Source organism: Callorhinchus milii, unplaced genomic scaffold (genome assembly GCF_018977255.1).
Source record: "Callorhinchus milii isolate IMCB2004 unplaced genomic scaffold, IMCB_Cmil_1.0 Scaffold1, whole genome shotgun sequence".
Lineage (NCBI taxonomy): Eukaryota > Metazoa > Chordata > Chondrichthyes > Chimaeriformes > Callorhinchidae > Callorhinchus > Callorhinchus milii.
In genome coordinates, this window is record NW_024704742.1 from 75,752,856 (window position 1) to 75,775,110 (window position 22,255).

The following is a 22,255-nucleotide window of genomic DNA, read 5'->3' on the forward strand; positions in this document are numbered from 1 at the left end:
TATGTTTCTGAGAGTTGAATTCTCAACTTCAAGGAGTTAAGGACAAATGAGAACATATTTGACAGGTAAGCACCAAATAATAGTAATAATAATCCTTGCATTTGATATAGCGCTTTTCACGTCTTCTAGACATCTCAAAGCGCTTCACAGAACATACTATAACGTGATTTGACTGTAATAATAATAATAATCCTTGCATTTGATATAGCGCTTTTCACGTCGGGAGGACGTCCCAAAGCGCTTCACAGAACACACTGTAAAGTGAATTGACTGTATATTTGTGGGCGAACGCGGCAGCCAATTGCGCACAGCAGTGTCCCACAAACAGCCTTGGATTGAAGTGAACAATTTATTATTGTTTTTTTTCTTGAGAGATTATTATCAGGCTTGTGGAGTAAGGAAACTTGCCTAAGGTTTCAGCCTGCCAGGATCGAACCCAGGTCTCTCGCTTGTGAGGCAAGAGCTCTAACCACTGAGCTACAGGACTCCAAATGACAAGTCCAACCATTTTCTATACAATTGATTGCTGCTCCTGTAGCTTTATCTACAGTATCCATTTTCCCTTGGAGAGTTTCCAATCTCGATGCTAACTAAAGATTAACTGATGCTTGTCAAAAATGTAAATTAATTTAAGTACAATACAAAACAAAATTACATTTGTAAAGTGCCTTTCACGTCGGGAAGACATCCCAAGGTGCTAAACAGTCAGGGATAGGAACTGGGGGGGGGGGGGGTTGGGATCAGTGAGGGCAGAGAGGATGCACGGTCAATGAGGAGGATCTTGAGGTGTGCCTTGAAGGAGGCAAGGGAGGCAGAGAGAATGTGGAATGGAGTTCCAGAGGGTGGGGCAGAGATGCTGAAGGCCTGACCACTGATGGTGGGGTGGGCCAGGCGGGGTACATGGATCAGACTGGAGCCTGCTGAGCGGAGGGAGCAGACAGGTTGATCAGAGGTTAGCAGTTCGGAGAGGTAGGAGGGGACAAGGCCACGGAGGCCCATGAAGGCAAGGATGAGAATTTTGAACTCGATCTTCCAAGGGATGGGGAGCCAGTGGAGCCGAGCGAGGGTGGGGGTTATAGGGACACGAGCTGCAGAGTTCTGGATGATCTGCAGCTTATGGAGGGAAGAGTTAGGAAGGCCGACAAGCAGGGGGTTGGCATTGTCGAGCCTGGTTGTAATGAAGGCATATATAAGGGATTTGGTGGCCTGAGGGGTGAGGCAGTGGTGGAGTCGGCCAATGTTGTGGAGGTGGGGGAAGTAATAAAGTATATCAATATAAGGACAATTTCAATAACAAAGGCCAATTCCACTAATAGTTCACACCACTCAAATTAGGCACACTATCATGAATACTTCTGAAGTTTCTTGAAATTAATCCAATGTTGTACACAGGAAGGTGACTAACAATTAGAAAGCAAGACTGATTTATCATTGAAGGACCATAGCATTAAGAGCATCTTCATCATAATTTTGCATATCACCTTGACAATGGAGAATAACTTAACAATAAATAGACTGATTTATTTTGACAACCCCCCCACCCCACACACACACTCCAAACCACATAGAACTACACAGCCCTTTATCTTCCCTGCACCAGGATCCATAAACATATGGCCCCTATCCTCAACCTGCTCCACTGGCTTTCCTAGCAGATCAAAATTTAAGATCTATGACCTCACCTTCAAATGCCTCCATGGCCTTACACCACCCTATCTCTGGATAACAATCTTTGCAATTTGATTCAATGCCTTATATCATGTTGTTAAGACATCTTTAAACACTTCAAAGTTTTACTGCAGCACAGCAATGTCCCACATACAACCATGAAGAGAATAGCCATTTTTTTTTCTCTGGGTGATTGTTGACCAGGACACCAAGAGAAAGATAGTCTCTGGTATTAGCAGAGGCACCTTGTCAGCTGGCGGGCAGGATCTGGCAGGAGCCAAGCAGGATAGCCTCAATTTTGTTGACGTTGAGTTGGAAAAGTGAATATTTGTCAAAACAGCAGAGGTCCTGGAGTTGAGGGTCCAGGAGTTGAGGGCGCAGGGCACCACATAATAGAGGTTTTCAAGATCATGAGAGGATTTGATAGGTTGAACCAGGAAAAAATGTTTCCACTGGCATGTGAGTCAGTAACCCGAGGACACCGATTTAAGTTGTTAAAAGAAACAGAGGGGAGGTTAGGAAACATTTTTTCACCCAGCTAGTTGTTCGGATCTGGAATGCATTACCTGCATGGGTAGATGGGTATTTGGGGAGGACAAGATTGTAGGGCTATGGAGAGAAAGCAGACCAGTGGGATTGAGTTGGATTGCTCTTTTTGGAGCCAATGCAGACACGATGGGCTGAATGGCCTCTTTCTGTGCTGTATTGATTCTATGCTGGGGTGGTGCCATACCTGTAGATATCACCAAGGGCAGCACATGGAAGAGAAAAGGAGCACTTGAGAAAGGAGCACTGAGGAACACCATTCTTGACTGTTAAGGGGTAGTAGAAGCTGTTAGGAAGATGTAGAAGACACTGGGACAGGTTGGAGTGAAACCTAGTAACGTAGAGCTGCAGAGATGTACTTGGGAGAGATGGTGAAGCCTGGAGTCAAAAGTGGCAAATTGATCATGGAGGCACAGAGAGCCCTGGCCTTAAACAGAGAGGATGTTGGTTGTGAGTAGGGGTTGGAATCCCGGGTCCATTATGGTACGAGTGGTCCCAGAATCTCAGGATTGTGTAAAGGTTGAGCTTGGATGGACAGAGGAGGCAGGTTTCCCTGAGATGAACATTGCCAGGAGTGGTCGGACAGGTGTTTAACCTCCTAGGGCCCTCCCCTTGGAGGGACGAGCTCTCTGAAATACTCCGCTGGTGCGGAGTACCATTACAGGGGGCCTCGGGATCCCAAGATTTGGATAATTAAAATTCTGGGATTCTAAAGGAGCACCAGGATTGCAACCCCGAGTTGACTTTGGCCAACGCTGTCGGTGCCTATGGCCGGAGTGAAGCCAGACTGGAGAGATCCATACAGGAAGTGGAAGGACTGATGCTGGGTGGTAATGGCAACAATGTGCTCCAGTATCTTGCAAAAGAAGAGTGGGTTGAAGATGGTGATACTGGAGATGAGGAGTCAAGTGGAGGTTTTTTTGAGGGGAGTTAACGACAGCAGATTTTGAAGGAGTACTGTGCTAAAGGGAGAGATAATGAATAAATATTATTGTACTCAAAGAAAGCCTCAATTTTGTAAAGTACAGTAGCTTTTTTGAGAAAACAATTTATTGGTCTGCTCAAATTCACACATGCAGCAGGAAACCAGAATAAAATGGGTTCTGGGACGCTACCCTGCATGAGGTGAGCTATATAAATGCAAGTTATTGTTTTGAAAACAAATGTTTGGGAATTGCATTCAGTGCTTTGGAAGAGAAGAGAGGAACAGAAATCCCAAAATAACATGTCAAAACCTTACAATGTGCACACTTAAAATAGCTTTATTTGATATGTTGAGAGGAGGATACATTAAATATATATTACAATCAGCAATTCAGATCTACAATGGGAACTCAGCATTGATTTCACATTGACAGTAGGAAGTACAAGAATTAACAGCAGAGTTAAGAAGAGTCAATTTTTGGATGTATTCACAAATTGTAACAAATTGATTTGGTTATCAGTTCAAGTTGTGTAATATTGCTCTGCTGAGTCTGTGGCTGTGTTATTTGAATATTTTCAAATGCAAAATCTCTATATTATGTAAATGGAAGATATTTAAATATCTTAAAGTATATCTTAAGTAATTAATCCCAGGAGTTTAAATTAACATCACATGAATCAGCCCGATACCCGACATACTAGTCATATTAGATGACAGGTCTTTCAAAGAGTTTTTCTATGCTTGGTCTTTCCCAGTATCTCTGAAAAATTCCAGTACTGGGATTAATTATAGTTCCACATGGGATTTTTTCTAATCATATGTACAGTGGCATTAATTCAACAAGACTCAGTGCAAAACTAAAGTAGTTCTTGAGAACTACAGAACGTCAGCAATAACTATACAATATTCACACAAAGATTTGTTTTTGTACTGGTGTACGTGCAACAGTGATTAATCCCAGGAATTTCTACATAATCCTTAATCCTTAATATAAGGAATATGTCAATATACCACTCTACTGTTCTCACTTTGATAGGAAAGAGAGAGAAAGTGACAAAAATTCTTATTGAATCAATCTTACGAAAACAATTCTTTAGACGTACAATTGAAAAATCTGAAGGTGAATATATCTAAAATTTGAGGACTTAATGTGTAAGGAATGCATTAAATACAGAGCATCATTGTTATGCAAGTACTGTATTCATATTGAAAACTATTTTGTTGTAACTACTAAAATCCCAATGTATAAAACTTCAAGTAAGAGAGACATTAATGGGGCTGTTTTCACAATTATTCCAATTCAGTCTAAACAGCTGGGGCTTGAGATCACTCAGTTTGTATGACCCACTATACCAAGATATAGTACTGCAGGAAAGGTGATCAATAATGCCCTTAATAGGCAGCGCTGTATTCGAAACAGTGCTGTGGTCTCCAGAGTAGGTCATGATCACCTTCAGGGGTCAGATGCAACAGTACCTGAGACAGCAGGATAAATGGTCCCTTCCTGCCACCCGTTTATTTTAATTCCGAAATAAATAGCAACGCTATAGTTAAATACTAGTTAAACCACGCTGCTATGTTACATTAACTGTATCAGATTAATTCATATGTAGTTTTTTTTTTAAAAAACACACAAAGCCAATCTAGAATGCACTATTATTGTATATGATTTGAGTGGTCAGGATCTACACATCAGCCACTGAAGACTGCCTTTGTGTAAACAGCCCAACTGGGTCACAACTGAGAACTTCCACAGTAAGGCTCTGATATCAAGATTTTATCTTTTAACAAAAAATTCAAAATTGTTCCTGTACAACAAACGCTTACATTTTTAAGTTAACATAAAATGACACTGGCTCAGCCACCTCGATATAGTTCATTTAATCTTGCCAGTTTATCACAACTTTCCAACCGCATGAGTTCCGCCTTCTTTCGACGTTTCTCGTCTCTGTATACTTTGGCCACATAAAACAAGTCGTTCCCTTTAAATAGAAAACAAGAACAAAAGCTGAGTATACAAGAAGATCAGGAATAATGGCTTTTGTATACTAATCTCTAATGAGTCAACATACTTGTGAATCAACAGTAACGCAAAATAACTATTTTATATGTGAAAGTTTATATGAAAAGTAATATATTGTAAGTGTAGAGTTAATGATTAAGGGAAATGAATGCATTAGAGGAGGAGGTTAAGCTAAATCAGGTCTTGTCATTTATAAACAAATGCAAGGAGTCACAGGGATAACATTGGAGATTGAGATTCATGCTCGGATGGAAGCTTATGACCTAATGAGCATTACAAAGACTCAGCTAAATAATGATGAGGGAATGTTAATTTACATGGGTACACATTCCATTGTTTTTGTTTGATTTTTGCACCATCTCCATAGATTTGGCCCTCTAAATCTGAGAATACAAAATAACAATAATAATAATCCTTGCATTTGATATAGCGCTTTTCACGTCTTCTAGATGTCTCAAAGCACTTCACAGAATATACTGTAAAGTGAATTGACTGTATATTTGTGGTGAAATGCGGCAGCCAATTGCGCACAGCAGTGTCCCACAAACAGTCGTGGATTGAAGTGACCAATTTATAATTGTTTTTTTTTCTTGAGAGATTATTATCAGGCATGTGGAGCAAAGAAACTTTCCCAAGGTTTCGCCTTGACCGGAATTGAACCCAGGTCTCTCGCTTGCAAGGCGAGTGCTCTAACCACTGAGCTACAGGACTCCAAAATGGTGCAAGCACATCAAGCAGGCACTTACTGGGGACTATAGCACAATATTTGTTAACAGGAGTCACAAATGGCAAAGATCAAAAAATCTTTGACTTTAGGTACTGTCAAGGGTTTCCTAATACATAACTTGTCAGACTAAAACTATGGGAAGAGCACCAAGTTGCTCTTTGAAGAAAGAGGAAGCATTTGCTGGATGGGCAACTGAGTGCACAGAAAGAATCCTATCCAGTAAGTGTCCAGCTAATTGATACCTCTTCCGGTCTACTTAATAGCGTGAAAAGTGCATTTAAGTAATATTCCTACATTTGAGCCATTATTCCTTGAAGATCATAATCACCGACAACAGACTGAGAATCAGTACAAGAAGCTATTGAAGAACTCTTTTAAAAAGACTGAAATCTGCAAAGACTTACTCTCCTGCCTTTCTTTCCAGCAGTTATTGCGTAGGTTGGCTATGTAATCCTCTTCAACACTCTTTTCTATTTTTTGTATCGAAACACCTGTGTATTCTTTGTCGAAGTCTTTGTTGACGAAATAAACCACATTCAGGTTGCTGGTCTGTTTCCTGACCGTGTGACCCATACCACTGTAAACACAAGAACAGTTATTAGCCAACATAGCAAGGAATTGTTCAGTTGACTGAAGAAACCAGCTTGTTGCAAGTTGCAACTTAATAGTCTGAGACAGAAGAGCACTCTCCAGAACAAGGTTCAATATGTTTAGTGCTCGCAACCTTCTAACTTTTCACTTCTCTTAAGATAGTGACAGTACAAATGAATTGTATTGGGATATATTTTAATAATAAATAATAATACTTGCATTTGATATAGCGCTCATCACGTCATTGAGATGTTTCAAAATACTTCACAGAACGTACTGTAAAGTTAATTAATTTTATATTCTGTGCATGAAATACAGCAGCCAATTGCGCACAGCAGTGTCCCACAAACAGTTGTGGATTGAGTAACCAAACATTTATTTTGGAAGGGATTATTACCCTCAGAAAGCGATCCACCAATCGACTAACAACTGGGTTCCTACTTACTGCTAGGTAAACAAAGGCACGTGGAGTAAGAAAACTTGCCTAAGATTTCGCCTTGCCTGGGAATCGAACCTGGGTCCTCTCGTTTGTGAGGTCAGTCCTCTAACCAATATGCTACAGAACTCCATGTGGTGTGCTAACACTGGTGGATAATTTAGCCACCTTAAGATGAACACAGACAGGTCCCTGAGTATGCTGGAGGTGGATTTTTAACCCGCCCTTCAGTCCCCTTCTCAGTACCCAATACCTGACAAGCCAACCATGCTTTAGATTGCAGGTAGCAGGATACCAGCCTAACTAACCCCAAATATTAGAGTAAAGCCTAACTGGCAGCTCACTGCTGTGATCTGTAGATTCAATTGTTTCAGGCCTCTGATGTGAAAAATTATAAATTGAGGCCGACAGCACGCAGATTTTGTGCTCCTTCCCAAGATGCCTTAACAATTAGAATTATAAAACTAAAAAAAATTCAAACAAGCAGAAGCTATCCTCCCTCAGATACTGGAGAGATATTCAGTACCCGGCAATTTTTTTTAATGGAATGCCCCCGAGATATAAATTAATAAATCACCAAAAATATACCCCAAATCTTTTAACCAAGTGGAAGCAGATCTTTCATTTTTATAGTGATTATAAATGCTGAAGTGCTTCACGGTAGTTACTTCATGTGCAATGACTTTTTGAAGATAAATGTAAGTGCCGTTTTGCACACAGCAAAGTCAGATAAACAGTCACAAGGCCAATGACAGAGTATACTGGAGGACTGTTGGCCAGTAAGCCAGGAGAAACTCCTGCCTATTTTACAAGAGTCACAGGATCTTTAACAGCCACCTGGAAAGGCAGATGGGACCTCATTGAAAAGTCTCATCAAAAGAATAGCATCTCTGACAATAGAGCACTCCCAGGACTGCAGCGCAATGTCAGCATAGACTGCGCTCATGTCCCTATGTGTGACTTTGACCCCATAACCTTCTGAACCAAAGGCAAAAGTACTGCTACCAACTGAACTAGGCTGACACCTAAACACATTGGTGAATTATCCACAAGAGAAATAAAAGACCCAATGAAACACTTAGTAACCTATAATTGTTTTATAAAAGAAAATAATTCTTCACATGGAATAATCAAAAATATCCTGTGGAACCCTTAACCATCAGGAAGATTTCCACAAGCGTCACTAATAACTAACTGACCCCCAAAAAATGGTGAAGACTAGCCCGACAGACTGCTTCTCTGAAAGGGTAGGCTGGAACATGCACTTAACAGTTCCAATACAAATAACTAGAGGTTGCTATCACAGAGTATTTTTGAATAAAATTTGAAGATCCATCTTTTCGCCCATGCTTTTGGTCATCTTCCTTGCTCTACACCCACCCAACCCCATCTCGGGTTCCCAGTCAGCTGTCTGAAGCTTTTGAGACATACTGCAGACATGGAAGGTGCAACATAAATGTAGATTAGAATTTAACAAGATTGTGGACAGAGTTACAGGGCAGTTACGTAAGAAATAGTCAGCAATACTTACGCTCTATGGTACAGACTGTATGGAGGATTAGTTACAAGTAACTGGCTCATAACAGATACCAGGATCAAGATAATTATAGGTAGCAACTGAATGAACATCGAAAATCCTCCCTGTGAAGTAAAGGAAAAAATTTAAGATATCATTTCCCTCATTCAACCCTATATTTTTCTTTAAAAATAGTTTTGAAAAATGCACACTTCATCCTACCCCAATTAAACAAAATTCTTTACAGGACATCAAATTGTAGGCACAGATTCTAAATGCTGAACATTAGATATTAAGAATGGTTCGGAAAGTCATTAATTTTTTTCCTAATAATAACAATCCTTGCATTTGATGTAACACCTTATCGCTTCTCAAAGACATAAAAATAAATAATTTTTTCCTCTCATTAGAACGATGGAAGTTGGATTAGGTGTAAGAGTTTGGAACACTCCTTTTCTCGCCCAATGTGGCCTGCACCATGTCCCAGTCTTACCCCCCAACCACCAACACCCCACCCCCCCCCCCCCCCCCACACACACACACACTTTTCACTGATTTCTTCCTGTTACACCTACTCACATGAATATGTGATTTTGGATGTACTTTCCTTGCTGCCTATAGTAGTGACCAGTCAAAACATGCAAACTGAGATACCATGTGTTAGAATGCTATTTTCTCCCACAAGGCCATCACAATCCTGACCCTGTTCTCATACATACAGGGTCAAAAGTTAACTATTGACAGATCCCCCTCCCGCCCACCCCACACAACCCCCCCAATAATGCCAAGGTCATTAAAGCTGATTTTATTGCAGTGCCACTATAACCTCAGGTGAAATAGTCTGTCTAACTCAGCACAGATCAGGTATTGAAACTGGTGTCTTCCTGGTTTGTTTGGCTCAGTATTACACCATCTGCTGATCAATATAGCTGCTCACGCTTAAAGGCTTGGCTCACAGGCTCTACTAGAAATTGATTCCAGTTTGTGAGGTGAAGCAGGTGAGCCCGTCCCAAAAATCACATCAGTCTGAAAAACATTGTGAAGAGATTGTCTCTGCCCAAAACTACTGGTTAGAGCTATAAAAGGGGCAACTCTAATATCTACATTTACAAGAATCTCGCAAAGAACTGATAAGAGAATACATACATCACCTCGCTCCTCTTCTTGTTGAGTTCTATGGAAGGGGGCTTGAGATGTGAATCTTGCTCTTCCATTGGAATATGCATGCGTATTGCCTGAAAGAATGAATGTTCACGGCCCAGCCTGTCATCACACTGGTACTTAACAAAACACAGTCCTGTACAGAGATTTTATTGATTCCGCCAATAGACTAAAAATTGCCCTTCTCCACAGATACAACTGAAAGACGATTGTATATTTAAAATCTAAAGGTAGTCCAGTGTTATGAGGGGCACACAAAGAAATCCCCAAATTATTCTGTAAGCATGAAGCTCTTGTTTTAAAGATAGACATCACATTTTTGTTATGTCATGCAAAGTAAGTTTCATCGATGCACTATTTTCACTTGTACGACCTTGAAACTATTTATAAAGACTGAGATTTATTTGCTCCCATCCTCTTTTACAATTGGACCCTGCTTTTCACATGCCCCATTATACCATGTACCCACAGCTTCCAGCACTAACTGGCTGGCTTCCTGTGTAGAACATGGGAAGTGATGTCATGTCAGCAGCCCTTCCTGCATGGCAAATAATGTCAATAACGTTCCCGGTGCAGAAAGTGATGATTTTGTCTCACAATCCATTATAATTTTGGGTCTGGTTTTATGGACTTAAACCAGCACCATTATAACTATATACTGTGTTTTTTATCCTGCCCTCTTGAAGGGGATGACTCATGCTGGTAAATCTGGCATACACTGCAAGTGACTTCTGCTTTGGTAATTCAGACAAGTAACCAGTCATCATGTGTGAGCCTTGAAATCAATGTCAACAGGTTATTCCAGTAAGGGAATCCCAGTTCAACCTAATCCTACCCTCACTCAACACACACACAGACACTTTCCAGCAGAGGTCACTAAATAACAATCACAGCAGGAATCTCTGGCTGTTTCGTTCCTCTCTCTAGCTCAGCCACCGAGGCCAACTGTAGAGTTTCTACAGCTGATGTTGTTGTCAAAATAAAAAAACACTGTGTAGGGAAAAATGAGCCCCACCACTCTGATGTGCTTCATTGGGACTGTGACCACAGCCTCAAATAGATATTTTTCTCTCCAAAAGGAACCCAGTGATTAATAAAGAGAAAGAAATTTGTGAACTTGGGTTAACATTTGGTTAAGTATTACAAAACAATCTACTCTAATAGCTTGACTGTGCAACTAGCACAAACTTAACAATGGAAAGTTTTATATTTATAGCATCTTATCACGTCTCAAGTATGTTACGATAATTATGGTCAAGTAATTTTTGTAGGCAAACATGCCAGCCATTTTGCAACAGCAAAGTCTCATGCACAGGCATGAAGTGAATGCCCAATTTATCTGACTAGTGACACACTTTTAATTACTGGAAGGATACCTGTTTTTTATTTGTAGTTGTTTACTACCGGAGAATCCAGTTAAACCATGAAGCTTCTTGATCAATGTACCTGTTTATGAATTACTCCAGCTGGATGCTTTGGAGATTTGTGAGGGGGCAAATTTAAAAATAAAATTTATTTTTTTTAAATGGATTTTGCATTAGATTGCCCTTTAAAATCATTACAATACAATTGACAGTTATATAGCCATGAAACAGATTTTTTTTTATGTTGTTATGTTGATGTATGTTACACAATTATTTCCACATTCCAGATAGATGGCCAAGCCCAACATGCCCACTGGCACTTACTACCTTGTCACTTAGTGACCAATTACAAAAGCTATTAGTCTGAGTGGTAGAGAGCATGTATTCAACCGTACCTGCAGGGAATCCTCCTCCAAAGAACATGTTAAATAAATCTTCTGGAGTAATATCAGATTCATAATTCCTGTGGAATTCAAAGCCTCCATTCCCTCCAGAGGCTGACATCTTCTCACCATATTGGTCGTAATCTTTTCGTTTCACGGGGTTACTGAGAACACCATAGGCATTTCCAATTGCTGCAAATTATAAAGAAAGAGATAACATCACTATTTTTTTGTGACCTGTGGACCCCTGGTTCACACCAACCGCAAGAGTCCACCCAAATTTCAGTGGTATATTCACAAGTTTGGTTTTGTATGAAGAAGGCTCTTCTGATCTTATTGCTCTGGAATACTCAAACCCTACTGTGTTCCCATTCCAGAATCAAGTTATTTTTTGAATCAAAGTCGTCAAAAACAATATCATCTGTCAAGCTTATGCCAAGATCATCACTTTACACTTAAACATCTTGACTTGTGCAATATTTTTCTACTCGATTATCATTCATTTTTATCCACAAATCACTGGTTCCCCAAGTGTATCTGTTACACTCTCGCTCTCTATCGACATGCATCTAATACACAGTCTGTATGTCCAGATGTCGGTCTGTTACAGTCTTCTCCTCTAGATATACATCTGTGTTATGGATTCTTAATATGTTAAAGCCTTAACCCAACACCTGAATTTCTCTAACTAATAAAAGGAGGGGGATCTTGATTAACTCAAGTATGAAACTCTCAAATAAGTTAGTTTTTTTTGAAAATTCTACAATTTCAGAGACTATTTCTATTTCTCCATTTCAAAAGTATAAACACAAAAATGGCCCACAAAATACAAGGAAAAAAACACAAAATTAAGAATGAATTGTGAAGTGAGGGTGGGGGAAATAAGAAGCAGCTACAAACCAAAGCAGAATCACTGGCTACACATATGAAAAAAGTCATCACCTGCATTTCTTCCACACACACACACAACTGTTACTCTTCCTGCCTCCATGTGTTTACTCTCATATCCCCACCCACCCCTCAGCCTCAGTATTTACTTCCATTACGTTTACTCCTTTGTCTACCAGTTATCCTTTCCCTCACTGCAGCAATAACAACAATAATCCTTGCATTTGATATAGCGCCTTATCACGTTGTTCAGTAATAGTCCTACAAGCTTCACAGCTCACCTTTAAAGGCCTCAGTTGCCCCAGGGGCATGATTCTTATCAGGATGAAACTTCCGTGCTAATTGTTTATATGCTTTCTTCAGATCATCATCAGTCGCATCCTTTGTGAGTCCCAGTATCTCATAGTAATCTTTACATCTTTTTATCCTGTGGAGAGATTAGACCATTAAATTATAGAAACAAACCCCACAAAGCAACGATTTATAGACTTCCACCATTCAGAAGAAGAGCAACAACAACAACAAGAATACATCTGTATAGCGCCTTTCACGTCGGGAGGACATCCCAAGGCGCTGGACAGTGTGCAGCATTTCAGACCCGAGCTGGGGTCAGGGAGGGAGAAAGGAGGGGAGGGAAAGGGGGGTTGACCGATGGCATGGTCGAAGAGGAGGGTCTTGAGGCGGTACTTGAAGGATGCTAAGGAGGGACCGAGGTGGAGTGATTGGGGGATGGAATTCCAGAGGTTGGGGGCAGAGTGGCTGAAGCCTCTCCCGCCAATGGTGGGGCGGGTGGGTCGGGGGATGTGAAGCAGGCCAGAGCCGGCTGAGTGGAGGGAGCGGGCAAAATTGTAGGGGGTTAGGAGATCGCTGTGGTAGGGTGGGGCGAGGCCATGGAGGGCTTTGTATGTGAGGACCAGGATCCTGAACTCGATCCTCTGAAGGATAGGGAACCAATGGAGTCGGGCGAGAATGGGAGAGATGGGGTCACGGAGTTTGGTGCGGGAGAGGACATGGGTTGCAGAGTTCTGGATTATCTGCAGTCTGTGGAGGGAGGAGTCGGGAAGGCCGACAAGCAGGGCGTTTGCATAGTCGAGCCTGGAGGTGATGAAGGCATGAAAAAGGGTTTCAGCGGCCTGAGGGGTGAAGTAGTGATGGAGCCGGGTGATGTTACGGAGGTGAGGGAAGGCAGAGTGGGTCATGGCTTGGTCCCGCTGTTGAGATTGTCTGTGTGTCTCTACTCCGTCTCTAAAGTTTGTGTGGGTTTGTGAACGTGTGTGTCTGTGTATGTGTGTGTGTGTCTATGAGTGTGTCTCTGTGGGTATGTATGTGTCTCTCTCTCCCTCTCTGAGTGTGTGTGTTTCTCTGGGTCTCTGTGTCTGTGCGGTGGCGGCCCAGAGCAGTGATGACCTCCTGGAGCCCTGCAGTCAGGACACTGGTGAGCTTGGTGAGCAATGCTGGTGTTTAACGCATTTCCAGGCCTTGAAATATAGTGTGGGGTGGAAATGGACCATTCGGCCCTTCGGGCCTGTGCTGGTGTCCCCCACCCCCCTCCCCTGAGTGGGCCACACAGTTTTTGTTAAATTTGCAACAATCTAATATGTGTTCTTTCTTCATGTTTAGTTTTTATCAATAAAATGAAAAAAATCAAAGTTGGCAGTAAAATGTGCCTCTCAATAGCATCAATCAATTCCCTGCAATTTCCAGCAAGATTTTTTAAATTGCCCTGCAATTTTGGCAAAATATTTCTGCAATTTTCTATTGGCTCTGCTCATAGCTCATTTCTCTACACTGGGGATCATCCTCAATGTTCTTCTTTGCACTGTCTCTGGGGCCGGGGCATGTTGCCTGGGCAGTGCTAAGGTGCGCTGCATTGTTGGAAGTGAAAGATGAGGTGCTAAACAGTGGTCTCGTCTGCCTTTTAAGTTGGACATTAAAGATTTCATGGCATTTGAAAAGGGAAGGGATTTTCAAAGGTGACCTGGCCAACAATCACCCAAATAAAATTGGTCACTCGCTTCATGTCTGTTTGTAGGATGTTGCTATGTGCAAAATTGGCCGTCATGTTTACCCACAAAACACACCATGAAGCTCTTTGGGAAGTCCTCCCAATGTGAAAGGCACTACACCAAATGGAAGCATTATTATTATTAAACTCTCTGGGACGCTACCCTTCGTGAGGAGCTCTGTACCAAATATCAAAATCCAAGGATTATTATTATTATATAGATGCAAGTTGATGTTATATTCACCTTGTAGCAATGTGTGGGATCTTGCTGGCACAAATGGCTGCTGCATTTGTCTACAAGTCAGCACACTTGACAGCAGTTATTTGTGAAGATGCTACAATAATGAAAGTTCTTTCTATGCACATTTTTGAAAGTTATAGAGGTAATGTTCTGTTTACATTCTGTGTGAAGTTATGCGTTTGCACTGGCCTAAAAAACCCTGCACTTCTATTGTACTAGAAATTGCTTCCATACATAAAAGATCATCAAAATTGCAATTAAGCTGTTCTGATTTATTATAAATACTGTAGTGAACTGTGGACTTGGATTTAAGATTATCTGAGTTAATAAGTTACAATGGAACCTCAGTTGCAATGTAACTCATTAACTCACATCACTAGGCAGTGTGTAAAAGATGGGTAGATTTGAAATTTCCATTAATCTTATGATAGTCACATGCCTCAAATAGCAATTTACATTTATAGTATAAAGCGTCTTTCACGTCAGGATGAAAGCACTTCACACCAGTGAATGGGAGCCCAAGCTGGGGAGGGGGGAGGTGACCAAAGATGCAGTCAAAGAGGTAGATTTTCAGAAAGGGGTTTTGAAATCAGAGAGGTAGCAGGGAGCAGGTGAGCGAGTGAGTGAACGCTTGCCTGGCAATTGTGTGGTTGAAGGGCTGAGCAATGTAGCCCCTAATTTCACGCACAATGTAAACTGAGTATAACAAATCTGCTCTTAAAATTTTCTTTCAGATTGAACTACCAAATCTGCCACTTCTATGACTTTTGTTTCAGCCTTTTTATTCCATCATAAGAAAACTCAGCCATTTATTCTTCAATATAACTATCTAAAGAACCATACAGCTAATGTAACTATCAGAAGAGACAATCTGTTCTCAGGAGGGCTGTCTTTCCCCAACCTTCAAAAACAATAACAACACAATAATACAAACAAGATGGGACACTCCAATAACCAGCATTGTAGGGCCAGGTTTACCCCGAAAACTCTCAGTTACTTTAAAGCAATGAACAGTTGTATACATTCTGAATCTGAACAGAAGCACACACTCCTATTAAGGCTAAGGCCACATTTGAAGGCACAGTATTTAGAATAAATTACAACTACTCAATTTTCAATATCATTGATCTTTTATGGAAACAATTCTAGGTGCAATATGAACTGCAAGGCACTTAGGCCAGAGCCACCTCCTAACTTCACACAGAATGTAAACAGAACAGACTTGAAATCACATCTTAAACCTAATACCCGCATATGTATTTCAAAGCAAAACAGGATTCTGTAACATCTGGGAATAATACTCTCCTTTTAACAAAAACTAAATTTTAAAAAANTCCGAAATAACTTGATACAGCCACGAGTTACTTTTACATGGGTTTGGAATTATGACCGATTTATAGCGTACATTTCAGTACCTGTGTGGACGTCGACTTTAAACTGTATTAATCCCCAAAGATGAATTTCACCTCAGCAGCAACTATCCAATGGTAAACAGTATAACATATCCCAGGAGGACACCTCTAAGTGCCCTGGGAATAACCAAGTTGCCTGCTGCAGAATAACAATTCACACATCTCGAATAAATTCAGTAAAAATAACTATGAGGGAAAAANTTTAATAAAGGCAACAGTGGCTAGCCATAACTCAGTGTAACATTTATGGTGTGGATTAACAAGGTCTATAAACTTGTGTCCAATACTTCTCTATAGGTGAAGTTGGTCCCAAGTCCAATTTCACACTGCGGCCTTCCCCAATGAACCAGGACATAATGTTAATATAAAACTCACCTTGTGAACTGATGCTCATCACCTATAAGATGACTAGTAGTTACAGTGCAGGAGCCACTTGACAAATCTCATTTCTTAAAGGAGTATCATTACTGAGGTATTATTTTTGTAGGGAATGCGAGATCACACTGAAAGGTATTCATTAGCAAGGGTGGAAGTGGAAAAGGATTGGAGTATAATTACAGACGGAATGCTGGGTGACATCTTGAACTTGAGGACAGAACCAAAAGCTTAATGTTTTGGAAAAATGTCTTTAGTGCTCTACAAGGCTGCCTTGCTAATATGGTCAAGAAGACAACAGGTGCACATTGCTCCCCAATTTGACTAGTACACTCTCAGCTTTCCTCTTCAACCACCTTCAGTCATCTTCCCTTTCTCCTCAGCTCAGCATCACATCTACCATTGTTCAGCACTCCCCAATGCTAACCCCACTTGAACAAGAACAAAATTACATTTATAGAGCGACTTTCACGTCAGGAGGATGTCTCAAGGCGCTGGACAGTCAGGGATCAGGACCTGAGCATGGGGAGGGGTGGGGTAGGAGTGAGGGAAGGCAGAGAAGGGGGAGGGCGACTGAAGGCACGATCGAAGAGGAGGGACTTGAGACCAGCCTTGAAGGACACAATATAAATGCGAGTTGTTGTTGTGATACACAAAATAGAATGAGCAACTTCTCTTGGTAGTTCCCAATCGGCCAATGGGTAGATTTGAGACCATTTAGCAAAGTATTTACATTTTCATTAAGTAACAATATTCTCCCTCAGACTGGCAAACACCCACAGAGGCTTTGTAGCCTTCATGTCCGATACTGATAAAAGCCAAGGGCAAGAATTCTCCCTTAAAGGGAAGTAGAATAATCAGCAGCAGATATCCAACATTTCTTGAAATAAATGAAGCCCAAAACAATTGAAGCATTAATTCTGCATTTGGTTTTACAGAATGTCTCTGTGCATGCCAGACTACGTGGGTTGTGTGACCACCACAAACACGAAGCGTGAAACTCCCCAACTCTGCCATTGAGCTTGTACTTCACAAGACCTTTAAAGATTCAGATGAAGAAAGCCCTTTAGTCTATTTGAACTCATCCTTCATGTATACTCACGTCCTATCTTCCAATGACAATATCAAGCAGTTTCTAAATAGTTTCTTACATGAGTTCAGTTCCTCAACCCTCTGTGTAACAAAAGACTTCCTGTCCAGAATTGCTCTCGACAACGCTGAGGCTGCAAGCTCTTGTCTTTCTGCACTGGCGTATCTGAAATAATTGTACTGGGTTTATTTTCTCAAACTTATTTAGGATCTTATATACTTCTAAAAGGTCCCCTCCGAGATATCTCTGTTTATGGTCCTAAGTATCTAGTTGTTCACTTGCATCAGTCCCTCACACAGTACATATCAATGAGTGTTAGTAACTTTTTTTAAAATAGGTTTGGAATTGGCCAAATGCAATAGGCCTTCCTGCTCCTGTACATTCCTTGATTCTTATACAGAATATAAATTGTATTCCTATTCTTCTTCCCAATGTGGATTCTTTTTCACGATATAAAATATATTGGGACTAGCAAGTAAATGAGAAATACTAATTTTTCTACTTTAAAAATAACCAATGGTGTAGTGCAAAGTACTAATACATGAAAATATAAAAGCTGATGGACAAAATACAGTGGTCCAGAGTTTCAATAAACACTATAGAATCTGTGCACCTTACCTCTGTACTCCTTCAAGCTGCTCCTTTGTGTAACTCTTTGCTACATCTCCACGAGTGTCCTTCTCTGTGTTACCCCCATTTCCAGCTGCGTCACCTCCAGGTTTTCTGCAATAGGGTTTTCCAGATTCATGGTGATGCTCATTGTTACCAGCTGTGCTGCCATTTTTGGTGATGGCATCTATCAATGCTAAATGGGAGGGAAAGGTAAGTGAATGTAATTTTGTTGTTGTTGAAAATGACAGAAAAATAGACTGCTGATCATGAAAAGGTATAAAAAGGTTTCCCTCTGATTATACAGTGGAGCTGAACTGGCTCCAAGGTGACATAAATAGGGGCATGAAATACAAAAATCAGGAAGTATGATAAACCTTTATAAAACACTGGTTAGACCTCAGCTAGAGAACTGTGTTCAGTTCTGGAACACCACACTTTAGGAAGGACGTCAAGGCATAGAGAGGCTACAGAAGCTGGGATTATTCTCCGTGGAGCAAAGAAGGTTAAGAAGAGACTTAACAGAAGGTTTCAAAATTATGAAGGGATTCGATAGGGTGAAGAAGGAGAAATTATTTCCACTGGTGGGTGGGTCGGTAACCTGAGGGCACCAATTTAAAATAGTTGTTACAAGAAACAAGAGGGGAGGCGAGAAGAAATGTTTTCACACAGTGAGTTGTTCGGATCTGGAATGCATTGCCTGAAAGGGTGATAGAAACCAATTTGATAACAACGTTTAAGTTACCAAATAGGAGGAGTATATTATATTATTAATTTATTCAACTAACCCATCAGGATTAAGCAGGGTGAAACCTTGGGCAAGTTTCCTTACTCCACACGCCTGATAATAATCCCTCAAGAAAAAAACAATAATAAATTGATCATTTCAATCCATGACCGTTTGTGGGACACTGCTGTACACAATTGGCTGCCGCGTTTCGCCCACAAATATACAGTCAATTCACTGTACAGTATATTCTATGAAGCGCTTTGAGACTTCTGGAAGACGTAAAAAGCGCTTTATCAATTGCAGGGATTATTATTATTATTATTATTAAGGGAGAAGTAGATAATTATTTGGGGAGGGTATTCCAGGGCACTGATGGTGACAGCACAGCCAGCCTGGCTCATCGGCAGTAACTGGAAGGACAGACCAGTAACTGGTGCTGGGACTCTTCAAACTCAGCTCCTGTTAATCCTGCAAGCTAAAATCCTAACAGGTAGGGTGGTTCTAGCTGGACAAGCCAGAATTAGGTAAGTAGGATACACCTCTCCAAGGAGAAAGTGTTAGCCAGGACACCAGGAGAAACTCCCTTCTATTTTTCAGTAGTGCCTTGGGATCTTTGATGTCCACCTAAACAGACAGTTGAGACTGAGTCACTTAGGTTTTTACTTACTGATCATTTAGGGCCTGTCATAGCTCTTTCCATCCCACTAATCCCATTTGGGAATCAATTTCCTCTAGTTAAAGGAACAACCTCTCGAGTGAAGCATTCATTTAAAAACATTGAGCCTCTACATAATTATTATCACTGCAATACTATAAAATAATAATAATTTGGTCACTTAATCCACCACTGTGGGACACTGCTGTGTGCAATTGGTTGCTGTGTTTCCCCCACTAAACATACAGTCAATTCACTTTACAGTATATTCTGTGAAGCGCTTTAAGATATCTAGAAAACGTGATAAGGCGCTATATCAAATGGAAGGATTCTTATTCTTCTTATATTATTATTACTGAAATCACCATTTCTTTCACTGTGACCTCCCAGTTGTCTCAAAATGAGAAGATTGAATAGGTAGCTGGTTCTCATGCCTTGACCAAAAATACTCAAACTTACGATCTGAAGCTACATGAACTAATTGCTCTCCCAAGGGAAGAACAGCCACTAGCTGGGTACCTTAACAACCTGGAAGGCTTCTTTTCGCTGTTCCTCCTGTACAATGCAAATTCCTGAATCTTCGCAGCTAACATTCTCCCAACTATATCAACACAGTAAATCACTAGGATGCCTCTACTTGCAGATTTGTAGATTGTACTGTACTGAAAACAAATTCTACACAAATAGCAAGAAGCTCATGGACATACCTTGTTAATAATTAAAGCTCACCAAGTTAAAAGTAGTTATTTTTATAACATTTAATAATTTAAGTGCTGTCATGAAGCCCAATGTCATCTCCTAAAACTGCGAAAAAGGCAAAAAGTTTGGTTACATACTTGAAAGGACTTTTAAAGTGATGACTTTAAAGTCATCACTTCAAAAGTCCTTTCAAGTATGTAATACTTCAGTTGCAAGAAATCTTTTTCTATCTAAATCTATTTGATTTCCTTCCCTTCCAATTCTTCAGCAGAAAAACTGTAGACAACTGGATCCCTCATTAATACCACTTTTGAGTTTGGATCACATACAAAGTGCCTCGGCAGCTCCAGGTAATAATAAGGTGCTGGGAAGTTCTCTATACCATGTCACTGAACGCTGCAGAGGCGTTTTACCCCAGTGTTTCCACCAGAGAGGACATAACATTAAAATCAACAACAACAACTTGCACTTATATAGCAGTCTCCACACAGGATAGTGTCTCAGAGAGCTTATAAATCAGGGGAATGTGGGGTAGGTCTGAGATGAGGAAACTAGCCTTATTCTGTTCCTAATTTCCCAGATTCCTACGTACTGTACCAGCCTATAAAAAGGATCTATATTAATGAACATGACTGGAAGGTGATGTGATAGTTTTAAGTGAAGTTTTGGAAAAGATTGAACCTTAATTGAGATGAGAGCAGGTTGGAACACTGCTCTTTAATGTCTGAGACATAAACCCATTTAACATCTGAGACACGGATTGAAATCCAGTCTAACTGACTTTGACTTCAGTACTCCAAGCCAATGTGAAGGGCATTATATACATCCAAGTTGTTATTTTTGATGGGATGAGAATGATCTCAGGTGGCTCTAATGATCCTATGTGAAACAACCTTGGGAGTTAACACAGCACAAAATTACATTTGTAAAGCGCCTTTCACGTCGGGAGGACATCCCAAGGCATTGGACAGTCAGGGATTTGGACCCGAGTGGGGGGGGGAGGGGATTGGGATCAGGGAGGGTAGGGAGAGTGGCTGAAGGCGTGGTCAAAGAGGAGGGTCTTGAGACATGTCTTGAAGGAAGCGAGGGAGCGAGGCAAAGGGAATGTGGGATGGAGTTTCAAGGGTGGGGCAGAGAGGCTGAAGGCCCGACTGCCAATGGTGGGACCAGACGGGTGGGGGACGTGAAGCAGGCTAGTGCCTAAAAGACTCCTAGAATACTCAATTTCTTCTTGAGTCTTCTAGGCTCCCACTAGCCTAGAAGACTAAATTTTAAGGATCAGCCAGACTAATCTGGCTCTAGAAGACTCAATTTGTCCACAGTAGCGAAAATATGCCTTCAATCTCACAAGAGTAAAGTCCAAACCGTGAGGTAGTCTGGGCTGAACAAGTGGCATAAAACTCAGCAACGTTCATACTGGTAAGTTATGTAGTGAATACTTTCTCTCACATTGAACACCAAAATGGTAAAAGAGGAAAATTCCAGGTAGAATTTTGGGGTTTTCACTCAGTAGGAACCTATTCAGACCATCATGCCTGTGCTGGCTCTCTGAAAGGGCCACTCCCCCACCGCTTCTCTTTTTCTAAAAATATATATTCATACTATCTTTTATATTACTTATATTAAATGTTTCGTTTAATATCTTTTAAAGCACTGTTTGTTTGCCTTAAGGAGGCGGTTTGTGTGGAGGCAGTGAGTAATGGGACACTTGGGGATGCTGCTCAGGGACAGCCAGTGCCTGGAGCCACAATGTGCCCGGCGGAGGATGCCCAGGCTGGGGCAGAGGGAAGTGGTGATGGGGTCCAGAAGAGAGAGAAGGCAGGCAGGGGAGGTGGGAGAGAACGACAGAGTGGGAGTAGCGGATAGAGGGAGGTAGGAGGAGAGACATTTAGAGTGGAGGGGGAGGCTCGGGTCGGGGCGGCAGCCAAAACACGTACGCAGAGACCAGGAGCGAGCATCAGTGGGACGACATCAGCCCGCAGGCTGTGTGATCATGGCTAAGATGTCATGACCCAATTACCCCAGTCCTTGCCAGACTGCACTGGCTGACTGTCCCAGAGAGGTTGGATTTCAAGATCCTCACTCTTGTATTCAAATCCCTGCACTCGTCTGCACCCCCCTACCTCTCTGACCTCCTCTCTCTTTACAACAGTGCCCGCTGCCTTTGCTCCACCGGATCTGGCCTCCTCCTTGTCCCCCGAATCCTCCGCT

The 22,255-nt window shown here is 41.3% G+C and overlaps 1 protein-coding gene across 1 annotated transcript in view; it reads right to left on the minus strand.

Annotated features, from left to right (window-relative positions):
- Positions 1-3,460: 3,460 nt before the first annotated feature.
- dnajb14 (DnaJ heat shock protein family (Hsp40) member B14) overlaps positions 3,461-22,255 on the minus strand; it is a 29,928-nt gene continuing 11,133 nt past the window's right edge. The window contains exons 2-8 of the mRNA XM_042332188.1: positions 17,970-18,156; positions 12,510-12,655; positions 11,353-11,532; positions 9,579-9,667; positions 8,448-8,557; positions 6,294-6,466; positions 3,461-5,121 (exon numbers count right to left, since the gene is read on the minus strand). Coding sequence (XP_042188122.1) covers positions 4,997-5,121; positions 6,294-6,466; positions 8,448-8,557; positions 9,579-9,667; positions 11,353-11,532; positions 12,510-12,655; positions 17,970-18,156 — 1,010 coding nt within the window. The 3' untranslated portion in view covers positions 3,461-4,996. The remainder of the gene's footprint in view (positions 5,122-6,293; positions 6,467-8,447; positions 8,558-9,578; positions 9,668-11,352; positions 11,533-12,509; positions 12,656-17,969; positions 18,157-22,255) is intronic.